Source organism: Eleutherodactylus coqui, chromosome 8 (assembly GCF_035609145.1).
Source record: "Eleutherodactylus coqui strain aEleCoq1 chromosome 8, aEleCoq1.hap1, whole genome shotgun sequence".
Classification (NCBI taxonomy): Eukaryota; Metazoa; Chordata; class Amphibia; order Anura; family Eleutherodactylidae; genus Eleutherodactylus; species Eleutherodactylus coqui.
The window spans coordinates 52365770-52381293 of NC_089844.1; the positions used below are offsets into that span (position 1 = coordinate 52365770).

At 41.7% G+C, this 15524-nt stretch overlaps 1 protein-coding gene across 1 annotated transcript in view; it reads right to left on the reverse strand.

Moving 5' to 3' along the window:
* The window catches only part of SPAG16 (sperm associated antigen 16), a 1123687-nt gene that overhangs the window by 984633 nt on the left and 123530 nt on the right, over positions 1–15524 (reverse strand). The window contains exon 9 of the mRNA XM_066575621.1: positions 10097–10239. Within this exon, the coding sequence (XP_066431718.1) occupies positions 10097–10239 (143 nt within the window). The remainder of the gene's footprint in view (positions 1–10096; positions 10240–15524) is intronic.

Below are 15524 nucleotides of genomic sequence, written 5' to 3' on the forward strand. Positions count from 1 at the left end.
TGTCTTGCTTACATTTTTGCTATCTTCTATTCTTCCTGCAATAGCCAAAGCTAGATTCACTGTAGGCCAGGTTGCCATTGGGATAATCTTGATAATGTCCAGCAGTAGTTTTCTCTGAGTTCACGTGAACTAGTTTGTGATCTGTAAAATTGTATAAACAGGGAAATAGTTTACAAACTGCATTTACTCAAAAAAAACCCTTTGCCTTGTTTATACAATTTGTTCCTTCTACCAAAACTTACTTGTGTTTTTTCCCAAAGTCAAACCACAAGATCTTCCATAAATTATAGATGGTGGGGTGGCCCCACTCCTGTAAGCATCAGGCCATCAAGAGAGCAAGAAGTTCTGTGAAACCAGTTCAGCGAAGCGATGCAGCCACCACATCCCGGTGGAGAATGACTGTAGCTCCGCTCTCTCCATTCAGTAGCCTTCCAAAATGTGACACTATAGAGGCCTTGTAGCATCTGCCATTTGCATACTAAATTTTTCTGAGTAGAGAATTGTATGGCCTTAGAAGTCACTTCGTACCTACTTGACAGTCTCTACAAGGAATATTTGTACCCCTCCCGACCCACTTCGCAGGCCTCTCACCCAATCAGCCAAAAATCTTCTGTACACTGACAAGGAGCAAATACCTTGAAACAGACTGTACATGTGAGAGAAACCATTGTGTTTGAACACCATCTTGTTCCCCACTCCATCTCCCAACTTACCCGACACACGTATTCAGATATTTTGACAAGAAGAATAGGATAATTAGAAGACTGTAAGGCCTGAAGAAGAAATCTGCGATTGATCTTGGCTCACACAAGAATCTACTCAGGGGAAGGCAGCTAACTACTACTCTTCCTTAGTCAGACCTCACCTGGAATACTGTGTCCAGATCTGGGCACCCCACTTTAACCCCTTCCCGCTCCAGGACGTACCGGTACGTCCTGGGAGCCTGGTACTTCCCGCAACAGGACGTACCGGTACGTCCTGGGGATAGCGCGAGATCACATAAGATCCCGCAGCGGGAGCCGGCTGTCAGCCCCCCGGTGTTAACCCCTTCCCTGCCGCGATCTAAGTAGATTGCGGTAGATCGCGGCAGGGAAAGAGTTCACAGAGGGATCGCGCTCCCTCTGTTTCTACAGCCGGTTCTCGCGATGTCGTCGCGAGAGCCCGGCCTGTCACCATGGCAACAGGACGCCAGACACTGTATTGCCTGTGCCTATAATCGCTGTACAAGCGATTAGGCATGGCAGAGCAGTAGCTCTGCCATGCCTTATGACAGCGATCATAGGCACAGTGCTGCAAGTCCCTCAGAGGGACTCAAATAGTGTAAAAAAAGAAAAGAAAACTGTAAAAAAAAGAAAAATGTAAAAAAAAAAAAGGAAAAAACCCCCTTTTTTAATGTTTTTTCTAATATTAGCATAAAAAAGGGGAAAAAAATTAAAACCCCACATATTGGGTATTGACGCGTCCGTAACGACGTGTACAAAAAGTTGAACATGCTTTTTATTTTGTACGACAAAAAGTGTAAATAAAACGCTAAAAATTAGCATTTTGCCTCACAAAAAATGCAATAAAAGTGATCAAAAAAGCCGTACATTCCCCAAAATGGTAACAATAAAAACAACAGCTCGTCTCGCAAAAAATAAGCCCTTATAGAGATCCGTACATAGAAAAATAAAAAAGTTACAGGACTTTGAATGCAGCTATAGAGAAAAAAAAAAAGATTTCCAAAAAAAAGGGGGTTTTATTGCAAAAAAGTGTAAAAACCTAAAAAAACACAACAATTTTGGTATTGTTGTAACCCTACTGACCCGCAGAAAAAATTTAGTGTGTCATTTATGCTGCATGATTAACGCTGTAAAAAAAAGAAAAAGAAATCTATGGCAGAATTGATGCGTTTTCTCTCCCTGTCATCATAAAAAAATAAATAAAACATTTTTACGATATAGCCTATGTACCCAAAAGTGGCACTGATAAAAACTACAGCTCACCACGCAAAAAACAAGCCCTTATACGGCCGCGTCCACGGAAAAATAAAAAAGTTATGGCTTTTGAAAAATGGAGATGGAAAAATACCAAAAAAATCGCTTGGTCCTCAACGCCAAAATAGGCCGTTTCATTAAGGGGTTAAAAAATATATAGACAAACTGGAGCAAGTTCAGAGAAGAGTTACCAAGATGGTGAGCGGTCTGCAAATCTAGTCCTATGAGGAACGGTTAAAGGATCTGGGAATGTTTAGCTTGCAAAAAAGAAGGCCGAGAGGAAACTTAATAGTGGTCTACAAATATCTGAAGGGCTGTCACAGTACAGAGGGATCAGCCCTATTCTCATCTGCACAAGGAAAGACCAGAAGCAATGGGATGAAACTGAAAGGGAGGAGACAGAAATTAGATATTAGAAAAAAACCTTCTGACAGTGAGGGTGATCAATGAGTGAAACAGGTTACCACGGGAGGTGGCGAGTTCTCCTTCAATGTAAGTGTTCAAACAAAGGCTGGACAGGATGATTTAGTGATCCTGCATAGAGCAGGGGGTTGGACCCGATGACCCTGGAGGTCCCTTCTTAGGCCTTAGTCAGACGGGCGTTTTTTGCCGCGATTTGCGCATGCGCATGCGTCCGGCGATTTTATAAAACCATTGCTTTGCAATGGTATCGGACACATGAGCGCTTTTTATGCGCTCGTCCGATAAATTATAGAACAGAAATCGCAGATCGCACCTATCTGCGATCTGCGATTCCTGCTCTCTGCTCTATAAGCGCTCAATGGGGCCGGCGGCAGCAGCGCCAACCCCATTGAGAACATATAGAAGACAAATCATTCTTCTCTGCCACAGCTGTAACAGCTGTGACAGAGAAAAACAATGTTTGCCCATTGAATTCAATGGAGACGGCAATACAGCCGCTCCATTGAAAGCAATGGGTTGCCGGCGTGCGCGGGGTGAATTGTCGGGAAGGGCTTAAATATATAAGCCCTTCCCTGCAATTCATCCTAAAATGTGTTAAAATAAAAAAAAATTGTATACTCACCTTTCCGCTGCAGCCGGAGTCCAGCCGCGGCCGCTGTCAGTTCTCCTGAACTGCTTCTCGGCACTATTCAGCCGGCGGGGCTTTAAAATCCCCGCCTGCTGAATGATCTGCCTCTGATTGGTCAGGGCTGTGACCAATCAGAGGCAGGTTTCACTCACACACCCATTCATGAATTCATGAATGGGTGAGTGACTGCTGCCTCTAATGAAACGCGGCTAGGAGCACATTTTGGGGCGATTTGCGGGCGACTTGCGCGCACCGGTCACGCGATTTGCGGATGCGCATCCGTCATGCGATCCGCAAATCGCGTGAAAAAACGCCCGTGTGACTAAGGCCTAACTCTACCATTCTATGATTCTATGACTAAAGACGGACTTTGTTTTACAAATGTACTCTGATTAGCAAATAAAACTCTTTATCATCCGTTTTACTTTATTTGATGTTCTATACATATATTTCTAACAATGTAAACCTTACCTAAACTCAGCAATGTTTATAGATTACTAATTAATGATCTGACTGTAAGCAAGCAGCATGTGACTAAAGAGAGGGGTTTTGCCAAGAGACCGACGTCAGTGCACGTGCTAAGTTTTAGTAAACAATAGAGGCGTAACAAGTTATGCATAAGTATAAGTCAAGTGACCTTTAGCCTCGCTTTCAAATTAATTTTTTTTAGAAGGACTATAAATTTTTCAGCTTGTTAACAAATAAATTAAATAATTTGCAATTTACACAAATACTGTGTGACCTGTCATTCACCGAGCAACTCTTACTTAGCCATAATTTGGACCACAAGAATATACCTATACTGCTCCATTGTGCTGACAAATGGCTATCTTTTCCTTCTGGAGAAGACTTTGTTTCTGAGTTATATTTCCAGTCATGTTACAAGGCCTGGCATTGACTTACAGGGAAGCTGCTTTCCAATAGGTGGTACTGCAGAGACACACCATCTGCCATCTTCAGTGATATCATAACTCCAACTGCAGGTTGATGACCTAATAATTAGTGTTGTGAGCAGTAAGGTCAAAGGGAGTGTTGGCCCTATGAACTGATCTCAGAAACTAAGCAGCTGCACTGAAGAGGATGGTTGGCTCATTCACGAGGTGTTGGTTTAAAGGGGTATTCCAGAGACTGGGTACATTTTTCAAAATGTCCCTAACGTTTCTACTTATTACTATTATTTCAAACCTCTAGGTAGTCAAACTGAACTCCAGTACCTTTTTTGGCTGATGTGCACCACAGCAGTTTTCCTGACCATTTCCCCGATATTTAAAATGGCTGCTGGTGAGTGCAAAAACTACATCTCCCACAATGCCCCATTGTCAGTTACCAATGAGTGCACATTCACGACGGTACAAACTGTCATCAATACAGAATATGAAGGCACTGAGCATGTCTGACCAGTAAAACAGTGGAACATACAGGTTGTAACCACTAGATACCAATGGAGAACTAAGTGTAGGGCCCCAGATGGTCCTCCAGAATAGCCACACAATCATTGTCCTGTCACACTTGCCTATGTACTTCAGGGAAGAATGGGAGGTGCCATACTTCGGAGAAACCTTGTTTTCCCCCTTCTTCTTAAGCTTAAAAGCTTGGAATCAGCTGGCTGCTTATTGACTATGTCACGCCCTTACTGATTGTTCAAGGGGTATGATTGGAGGTCAGAGTTGGAAACTACACAGTGAGCAGAGCGAGCAGCTACAACACGAAAATTTACAGCAGGGAAGCTTGGATTCATCAGCTCCCTAGCCTAACAGCAGTAAGGAGGAGAGAAACTGGGGCCCAGTCTAGTTTAACAGCGAGTTACATAAAAAACCTGGTGAAGTCAAAACCAGGTATAGTCAAAAGGTCCACCAAAATCGTCATCTTAAAACTGCATCAACAATTGTCTGAAAAAGGTAACTCTGCCTTTGGGAATTTCTACTGTGTCACATCTAAAGACAGAGAGAGCGTTGAAGTTTTCAGGATTCAACTGTATTGTACCGTGTTGTCTACTGCAAGATTAATTGCTCTGCTCAAGATTGTCATTGTTGTATCTCGTAAATTACTTGAGCTTCAGTAAACTGTGCACTTCCTGTTTAGTATTTAAAAGCTACCAGGACTCGTGTCAAGTTATTTCCCGCCATTGACTTTTACAGTTCTGGGTGAAGTGCTAGTATTATGTGACAAACCACTGTTCATTATCAAGACTGTATCTATCATTTGTGCCACTGTGCAGCGACTAAGCAGGATACCTTTGCCGCCATTGTTGGGAGAACCATTGTAATCACAGAGCCACCTGTGACACCCATCTTGTAGTCCCCGTCGTCTCCCCTTCTTTGGCACGTCTCATTCAGATGCTGCATAAGCAGGGGGAGGGACCACAGATAAAGCACTATCTTTACACATTATACAATTATATTGCAAAAGTACAAATCATCACTGTATAAGTAATACAACTTTCATTTTGAATTGCTGGAATACCCCTTTAAGGCTACATAGTACTAAATTTCATAGCAGGTATTACGACCTACTGGAGGCTTACCTGTTGCTAACATGGACTTGAGCTGATGGGTCTCCAGTAAAGCATCAGTTCAAGGCAATTTAGTAACGAATAGACAATTTTACAACACATTTTGGGTATATATGATATTATAGCAACAGTTCTTCCTCAGGCTTATGAAGTAGATCTGAAGAAATATGCATTGATATATACATCAGATCTACTCCTTAAGCCTGAGGAAGAACCCGGTGTAGGTTTGAAAGCTCACTATATATATTTTCGTTCGCCATTAAAATCATATCTACAAGATTACTTGATTTCTCTCACTGGGAACAATCACACATTGCTCTACTGGCTAACACGGTACCAAACTTTTTTCGTTTTACTCAATTGCGTATTAAACGCGCGATGTATGCGCACATAATACGTGGTGAATGTCAATGAATTGATTTTAAAGATCCATTCACATGTCTATATTCATTGTGTATAATATGCGCATAAAAAAAAAAAAAGAACACAGCATGTTCTATGTTATGGCATATTACGCGTGTTAGAGCCCTGTTGTTCTCTACAGCTACATATGAAAATGATGTACATACGTAATTAGATTATGTATGTATGGTATTTTTTATGTATGTTAGGAAACCTGATTTATAAGTTGAAAAAAATAAAATAAACCAGGAAGCCAGTGCATGGCAGCGTGCGTGAGATACGCGGTCATGTGCCAGCATAGGTGTTCACAAACATGGTGATACACAGCTGCACGCGGCGGTTAAATGCTGTGTGAAAGGTCATAGGTTTACATAGCAGTTGTATATAAGAGACCATGTAAGTCCCAATAGTTAACCAATAAACTTTGTCACCCATCCAGAGTCTCTGTGTTACAGGATAAGACGGCCGGCACCTGCGTACACAAGGGCAAACCAAACTGCTCTCATTTCTGACAGCTTCATAGCAAAAGCATTCTAAATGAACTGAATTAATAATGGTTTGCAACATCATCTTAAAGCTATAATTCTTGACTGTTTATAAGTATCTGAGAGCCGGCTATAATCTCTCCTATTACATTTCTAAGCAAATGCAGCTTGGAAGTAACAGTGAATCACCATAATGAACCTATTAACACATTCCCGAACCATTAATTATTGATTTATTTGTAATTATCCCTCAGAATAGTCTTGTTCATTACTTCTCCAGAGTACATACGCAGATTTCTTCAGTCAGAAAATAATTTGTAAGTCTTTTATATCACTGGTGGATTATTCTAAATGTAATCTATTTTATACTTCCTCTCATCCATCTAACCGTAACAAGGAGGCTATCTTTTACGTAAATGTTGCATCTGAGTTACAAGGTAATAATCTGGTACAGCAGACAAAATATAAAGCACACAAGCACAATCACTTAAAAGGAAGCAGCTGAAGAAAGCAAAAAAACGTTAAAAAAACCTTTGTTATTTGCTTTTAACCACAGTATCTACTTGCATCAGTGGTTCTCGTCACAAGAATGTTGCCTTTGATAGAGTGCAGTCGTCATGTCATCGGGTCAGGTCAGAACTGCTACTTTTGATGGAAAACGTGAAATAGATGCAGTTCCACACATTAGATTTTTCGAATCAACATATGTTTGACCGATTGACTTACAGAAACTGGACTGGATCAATGAGTGTGTAGGGCCAACAAAAATAAATTGTGCAAAATTAGGTAGAGAGGAACATGTCTGCTTATGGCTAAAGATTAGCAAATGTGTACTTATGCATTTTCCTAAAATAATGAATGGACTTCAGAATGAAGCTTCTGTTTAATATCTTCTCACAGAAAAAACAAACAAAAAAAACAGATCCCTCTATGTCTATGAGATACCCATTGATGAAAATACATGACTTTTTTGGCCTACACATAATCATACTCATTAAAATAGATGTGGTTTAACCCCTTAGTGACAGCAATTAGGTCTTTTCACTGAACTCACTAATTGGCTTTAACCCTGCATGTACATCTTTATGAATTGGTGGCTTGACTGACTACTGACAGACAGCCTCCTGCTCTAACTGCCTAATACGGAGAAACCTCAGATCCTGGCAGTTTAACCCCTTGCATGCCACAATGAATAGCAACTGCAGCATGTAAGCAATTGCAAAGTACCCATAGGTTCCGATGGCAGCTGGAAGCTTGATAAAGGCCACTGTGTCTACTATATAACTCAGACTATTAGGCCTGGCCTCCGGCAGAGTCTAATACGTTGGTGTCATAGACAAAGCAGAATGGACTACATAAGTAATGCAGTGTACTATCCTAGTGATCGAACGAGCACATATTCAAGTCCCCTGAAAGTCTCAAAAAATATAGACTCAGAGAAATTAAATAAAGTTTAAATTAAAAAAAAATCCAGTTTAAAAAAAATATGGATTTTTCCCCAGAAAGCCCTTTTTTAATGAATAAAATTTTTAAAAAAGGCAAAACATGCAAGTAAGTTTTACTTTTTCATAATGATGCAAACAATGAAAGTATTTTGTTATTTATCCCACATGGTGAATGGCGTAAAAATAGTTTAAAAAGCTAATGACAGAGTTGCTATTTTTTTTAGTTTGCCAACCAAAAACAAAATAAAAAGCAATACAAAAAGGTCACATGTACCCCAAAAGGTACTAATAAAAACTGCAGTTCTTTCTGCAAAAAATAAGAGCTCACATAGCTCCCTTGCTGGAAAACAAAAGAGGTTATTGGTCTTAGAATAAAAACATCTACCGTATATACCGGCGTATAAGACGACTTTTGAACCCCGAAAAATCTGCTCTGCAGTCGGGGGTCGTCTTATGCGCCGGTAATACAAAAAAAAAAAAGTGTAAAAAAAAAAAAAATTATTACTCACCTCCCACGGCGTTCTGTCGCGCTCCGGCAGGATGTCGCTCGCTCCGGCAGGCTGTCGCTCGCTCCTCGTCCCCGCCGCAGCATAGCTTTCTGAATGCGGGGCTTGAAATCCCCGCTTCCAGAAAGCTAATACACACGCCGGCAGCCATGACAGCATTGAATGGCTGTGATTGGCTAAAGCACACGTGGCTTCAGCCAATCACACTATTCAATGACATAATTGAATGGCTGTGATTGGCTGAAGGCGCACGTGTTAGCAATCACACCCATTCAATGATGTCATTGAATAGTGTGATTGGCTGAAGCCACGTGTGCTTTAGCCAATCACAGCCATTCAATGATGTCATGGCTGCCGGCGTGTGTATTAGCTTTCTGGAAGCGGGGATTTCAAGCCCCACATTCAGAAAGCTATGCTGCGCCGGGGACGAGGAGCGAGCGACAGCCTGCCGGAGCGAGCGACATTCTGCCGGAGCGCGACAGAACGCCGTGGGAGGTGAGTAATAAAATTTATTTTTTTTTCTCCACTGAATACCGGCGTATAAGGTGACAGTTGGGGGGTCGTCTTATACGCCCCGTCGCCTTATACGCCGGTATATACGGTATATAAAAACTTGGAATTGCAGTAATCATGCTGATTCAGACCCCCCACCCCCACCCCACCCGCCAAAATTATCATGTTATTTTTACCAAATGGTGAACGAACATGAAAACAAAACCCAAAAAACAATGGCGGAATTTCAGGGTTTTTTTTTTCCAATTTCTCACCAAAAAATGTAATAAAAGTTGTACAACACATTATATATACTCGAGAGGTGCTATTAAAAAAATACAACTCATGCCACAAAAAAAAAAACAAGCCTTCATACATCTATGTCAACGAGTTATGGCTCTTGCAATGTGACAATGAAAATCGCTTAGTCCTTAAGGCACAAAATAGGCTAGTCACTAGGAGGTTAAAAAGGGAACTACTTAGGCCCCCTGTCCACGGGCGTGATTTCGCCGGCTGAAGCTTTCCATAGTGTTGCTATGGAAAGCACCGGCCCCCTGTATGAGCGGAGAATCATTGTGATTCTCTGCTCGCCGCCGGCAATTTGCAGCATGCTGCGATTGTCCACGGTCAGCCTATCTGTCAGATAGGCTGACAGCGGAGAACTGTCTGCCGGCTCCTGCTCGTAAAAGAGTTCTGCTAGTAAATGAAATAGCACCCCATGAAACACATTGATTTGCATATAGCTTGTGGCCATTAAGTGTTATGCTATGTCCACATCTGCACTCAGAGGCTCCACAGGGGGTCCAGCAGAAAATGCCGGATGGCCAAACACGATCCAACCCTATTTAAGTTATTGTGTACATTCAGTTCCATCATAAATCGGATCCATACACCCAGAGGATTCCCCTTTCCAGCTGTCGTAATGGAGCAGTCAAACAGAATCCCTGAAGATAGCCTTAAACAAAATTAAAAAGACTGAACCCTATTGAAATACTGTAAGCACACTCCAGGATTATGCATCTGTTATTGATAAAATGTCATTGTGACAGCCTCCAATTGTTGTTTACATAAAATATGAAAAAAAGCGGAGGGGGTTCTTGGCTCAGTAGATTGCATACTCATGGCCAATAATCTCCACCTATAGTAAGCCAATCACTCATCATCCAAATGCATGTGTTCAGAGACAAATATCATGATATAAAGGAGATGATTTTCTGGTGGTCCTACCTTAGGATGTGCCTTTCCAATTTGTTTATTTGGGTCTTTCTCCGGATTGTATAAAGCTACCCCTTCCTGTAACAGGTCTTTCTCTCGAGCCTCCCGAATTGCCTTCTGAGTAGGACCTTCTTCCTTTTTGGGTTTAACATCATCTGCAAAGCACAACTTAGCCATTACAAGTCAAGTTGACATATATGTGTTACAATCTTTTGTAACTTTGCTGTAATATTATACAGGTTAGATAGAGTGGGAACAAAAAGTGCAAACTGTGAAACGAGAGGCAGAAAAAGGAGCTTCTAAATTATACATTGACTTATTCAATGTTCATTCCTGAATTCTTAAACAAAACTTTGGCAAACCCCGAACACAGCTTGATGTTCTACACACTGATGGGAATGAGTAAATATAATGGTCTCTGTGAAAGCAAAACTGTAACAAAAAGTTGCAATCTTGCTAAAAGCTACTAGTGCAACGCGGACAGTAGTCATGGGAGACAAATTTTGTCATGACTTCCAGATAATCATGTCCCTCCAGTGGCAACACGGGTGGAATCCGTAGTCCGAGACTATACTATTCCGGTTATAGATTTCAGCACAGTCTAAAGGTCCCCATACACATTCAACAACTCTTGGATAAACGATCATTTTCTGAAAGCCATTTTCTCTGGCTCCCCACAGGCATGAACATTCAGCTCTTTTGAACTTTCTCATGTATTTAAGGAGGTAAGCCACAGCCGTGCAGCTCTAGCACTGCCTTATCTCCTAGTAAAAAAAAAAAAGGATTGGGTGCTGAAATTAAACATTTTTTCCCCAACGTCTGCGTGGGGAAAGTTGAGCCGCCCCCATAAACATCAGACTAAACTCTAATATGTATGGGGGTCTTAAACAGTAACCACACTTTTAAAAACGTTCGGCATATCAGGGCGATATGTCAAGAGCTTTGATCAGTGGTTTTTTTTTTATATATATGCGTCTTCAGATCTGTTCCATGAGTAGGTTCAAAAGCTCACTACAACATCCTGGATTTTTGTTAGCCATTAAAGATATCATATCTACAAGATTACGTGGTTTTTCTCACTGAGAACAATCACATTTTGCTCTACTGGCTAACACCGTACTAAACTTTTTAAAAGTTTTTTAAAAGTACAGTTACTCCTTAAGCAAATGGCTCCGGCAAGCACAGAATGTAGCATCACTCCCCAGTGCCTGCTTGCCCATTCTGATAGAACAAGCTGGAAAAGGATCTGGATAAATAGAGACTAGTTTAATTCAATGCTTTTTTTTTTTTCAACCCTTTTGGGAATCCCTTCTGGGATTTTTAATATCCCAGACTGGGCACTAGACAGGATTACTTCCAATTGCTTCTAGGGAAAAAAAAGTTACAAATTACACAAAGTTTCACCCAGGGCACCTGATCATCATTCACTGTGTGGTTCTCCTGTTACATATGCAACCTACACTAAACAGCTGTCACTAGGTTAAACCCCGGCTGAAGAGAAAATGGGTATTGTATTGTATCATCGAATGTGCAAGATTCCAAAACCGGAGGACAACACATTTCTGCTTGTTCTTCACATAATTTCAACAATTATTAGTCAAGCAGCTTATTTTGATTATCGTCGGCTATAACAGTTTTGTGTTAAATCAATTGCCCACTGCGATTTCTTACTTGCAACTGTTTGTGCAGACAAAACTGTATCTGGCAAGCAGAAATAGCACTAATAAAGAGAAAGAAAGCCTGGGGCATTTAGGAATGAAATGTTATTTGTAAAGAGTGTTGCACTCTGTGTAGTAGAAATTACTGAGCGGTGAAGATGGAGCACTGCTAAGTAAACAGTTGGTACGATATGGAGTGGGCTCTGAATCATGGCAGCAAGAGAGCAGAGATGTAAAATATTTACAGGGGTTTGGGTCACTATAATTCTCTTCAGGAACATCATGCCAATACCGGAGTTAAGTATTCTGGTAAATTCAGGCGCTGTAGGGAAAGCCCTAAATAACATCTGGATCATTAAAAAAGTACTTTCCATTTAACACATGTCACCATTTTCTACTACTAGATAGCATTGTCTTAAATATCAGATCACAGGACACATTGCTGAGATCACCTGGGGATATAGTAACTCTTGGGCAGAGCTGGAAAGCTGTTCATTCTTAGGCTTAGCAGAGCGGATGTTTAGATATGTGCTACTTGCATAGTAATGGCGTCTTAGTACCGGTCACGTCGCTTCTATTCAATGTGCAGATGTATAAATGTTACAGCAATAAAAATAGAACGGAACATAAAATGATAGTTTTTAAGATGCTTTCAACCTCTTCCATCAAAATAGCTTTCACAAAGCCAAGTACATTTCATTTTTGCATACATGGTAACTAGAGATGAGCGAGTATACTCGCTAAGGTACATTACTCGAGCGAGTAGTGCCTTAGCCGAGTATCTCCCAGCTCGTCTCTAAAGATTCGGGGGCGGGGGCGAGCGGGGAGCGGCGGGGGAGAGCGGGGAGGAACGAAGGGGAGATCGATCTCTCCCTCTCTCCCCCGCCGCAACTCACCTGTCACCCGCGCCGACCCCTGAATCTTTAGAGACGAGCGGGGAGATACTCGGCTAAAGCACTACTCGCTCGAGTAATGTGCCTTAGCGAGTATACTCGCTCATCTCTAATGGTAACCTACAACAAAGGTGATTACATACATAGTAACACAAGAAATAATAATCTTCATTTGTATAGCGCCAACTTATTCCGCAGCGCTTTCAAGCATGGGAGAAATGCAAACAATACAACAATTATGATGTGAGGTACAATCAGTTTGCAACCTACGACAAGTGATTGAGGTTATAACTGGCTTATACTGACACTAATTATACTGGTCAACGTGATTTTTTCCCAGGAATATCGGATGGTGATTCTAGTAGTGTTTCACCTGCCGAATTCAAATATGTTGTTACTACTTTTTCCATCAGGCAGGGTTTTTTTTTTTTGTGACGCTTACATGTTTACAAAAATGTATTTGCCTCCACAACACATACAACTGGGAATGATGAAACTATTTGCAAAAGCAATTTACATAAATTCTTCAGCATTTCTGCATTTTAAATCTTAATTTCCCATAGCTAGTGAAAGAAGGAGTTTTTATAGGACCACAAATAAGATCAGTGATGGCTGATGGAAAATGATCAAGAACGATTATATCCATTGCAGAAAGCAGCCTGGTTGTCATTCACAAATGTCTCCTCTTCTTTTCTTGGAAATCATAAATCAAAAAACTATTGTGATCTAGTGAAATCATACCAAGCTATGGGAAACACGCAATATGTCCTTAAAACTTCACTTCTTGGCCTCCCACCTGGACTTCTTCCCAGAAAGTCTTGGGGCTGTCAGTGACCAGAATGGTGGGGCGTCTCCATCAGCAGTTTTCTACGATGGGACAGAGGTACCAAGGCAAGCGGAGTCCCAGTATGCTGGCCAACTATTGGTGGACCATGAGGAAATACATCCAGAAGCAAAATATTCCCGGCAATCATCATCCAAAACCTTCTAGGTAAACTGTGTTTCACATAATTGTGACTTACATAAAATCTAATTTTATAAAACTTGAACTATGTGTCACAAAGAAAAGGCCTGCTGGAAAACATCTTCTAACAGATTTGAATTCAGGAGGTGAAATACTACTAGAATCACCATGAGATACTCTTATGAAAGAAAAAAAAAGTTAAGTTTTGTAGGCCAGCATTATTTCATGCAAAATAAGGAAAGACCATCTGCCATTGTGCTTTGTCTGTGGCGTTTTACTAATAAGAAGATTCAGGCCACTAACTAGCAAAGAGGTAGGTAGCAGAAAACTAATGCAGTCACTAGTTATGCTGCAGGAAAGCTAGAGCTACTATTGAGATCGTGTCACTGGCAATTCCACAAAGAAGCTTTTCCTGGGTACATGACTAATGGCACCACTGCCAGACAGAGGAACCTTAGGCATAAGGTATAGCTATACAGACTTCCATAGAAATTCCTATCCAGGGTCAAAAGAGATCTTTTCCAGCATCATAATAAGGTGTGTGTGTGGAGCGTGCTTGCTCCAGTGTTACAATAACAGAAGGGAACAATTAAAGATTAATTAACATTAAAAAAACAAAAAAATTCTGACTGTAAAGTATAACAAACATATTGTGTTTCCCCCAAAATAAGACCCTGTCTTCTATTAATGTTTGCCCCAAAAGAGGCACAGGGTCGTATTTTTGGGGTTGTCTTAGACTCCCCTAGCAGGCACCATTCGTGTCCCTCCCGCTCGGCTGCGCACTCCAGCAGGCTTCTGTGCAGTCCTCAATGCCAACAGAGCATTTCTTTCTGGTGATGGGGCTTGAATACCCTGCCTCCAGCAAGCGATTGCTCTGATTGGTTTAGAAGCGCCGCCTCAGCCAATCAAAGCCAGCACTCAATGAACCAATCACAGCCATTCAATGATGTCATTCAATGAATGGCAAAGATTAGCTCATCAAGCGCCGCCTCAGCCAATCAGAGCAATCGCTTGCTGGAGGCGGGGTATTTAAGCCACGTCACCAACAAGGGATGCTTCATAGGCCTTGAGGACTGCTGGAGTGCCGCAGCCCAGCGGGAGGGACCGGGACGGCAGCTGCAACGCGAGTATTTCTTTTTTTCATGCAGTGTGGCTAGGGTTTATATTTCAAGATGCTTCCCCTGAAAATCTGGGTAGGGCTTATTATCTGGGTAGGTCTTATTTTTAGGGAAACACAATAAGACTTAAAGTGAAAGAGTGAGCTTTACAGAAAATGTTCAAAATGACCGACACCAGACATCGTTAAGACGGGGATGACCTGGTCTGATTCCTTCCTGTGCTGCTGGTCTGCCTGAAGAGGTGAATAGCGGTTGAGGTAGAGGTGAATTGTTGTATGCGTCATCTGCTGTATGATCCTCTTAGACCTCATTCACACTCATTGTTTCAGTTCTTCATATCTATAGTAGTAGGCGATTTTGTTTCGGAAACTATGAATGGAGTCTCCAGCACTGATGTGAATAGAGCCTCTTTATTTCACACAGGCGAGTGCAATATCAGGCCTGAAACTCATCCCAATATCGGGCTCATCAACGTGCGATGTCCCCGCAGATGTGAAGCATTTTTACCTTAAAAACGCCACGCATCACTCCAGGGAAATAGCGATTCTCCAATGCGCTTGTTAGCTGCACTGGAGGGTCAGCAATAGAGATGAGCGAACGTACTCGTCCGAGCTTGATACTCATTCGAGTATTAGCGTGTTTGAGATGCTCGTTACTCGTAACGAGCACCACGCGATGTTCGGGTTACTTTCACTTTCATCTCTGAGACGTTAGCACGCTTTTCTGGCCAATTGAAAGACAGGGAAGGCATTACAACTTCCCCCTGCGACGTTCAAGCCCTATACCACCCCCCTGCAGTGAGTGGCT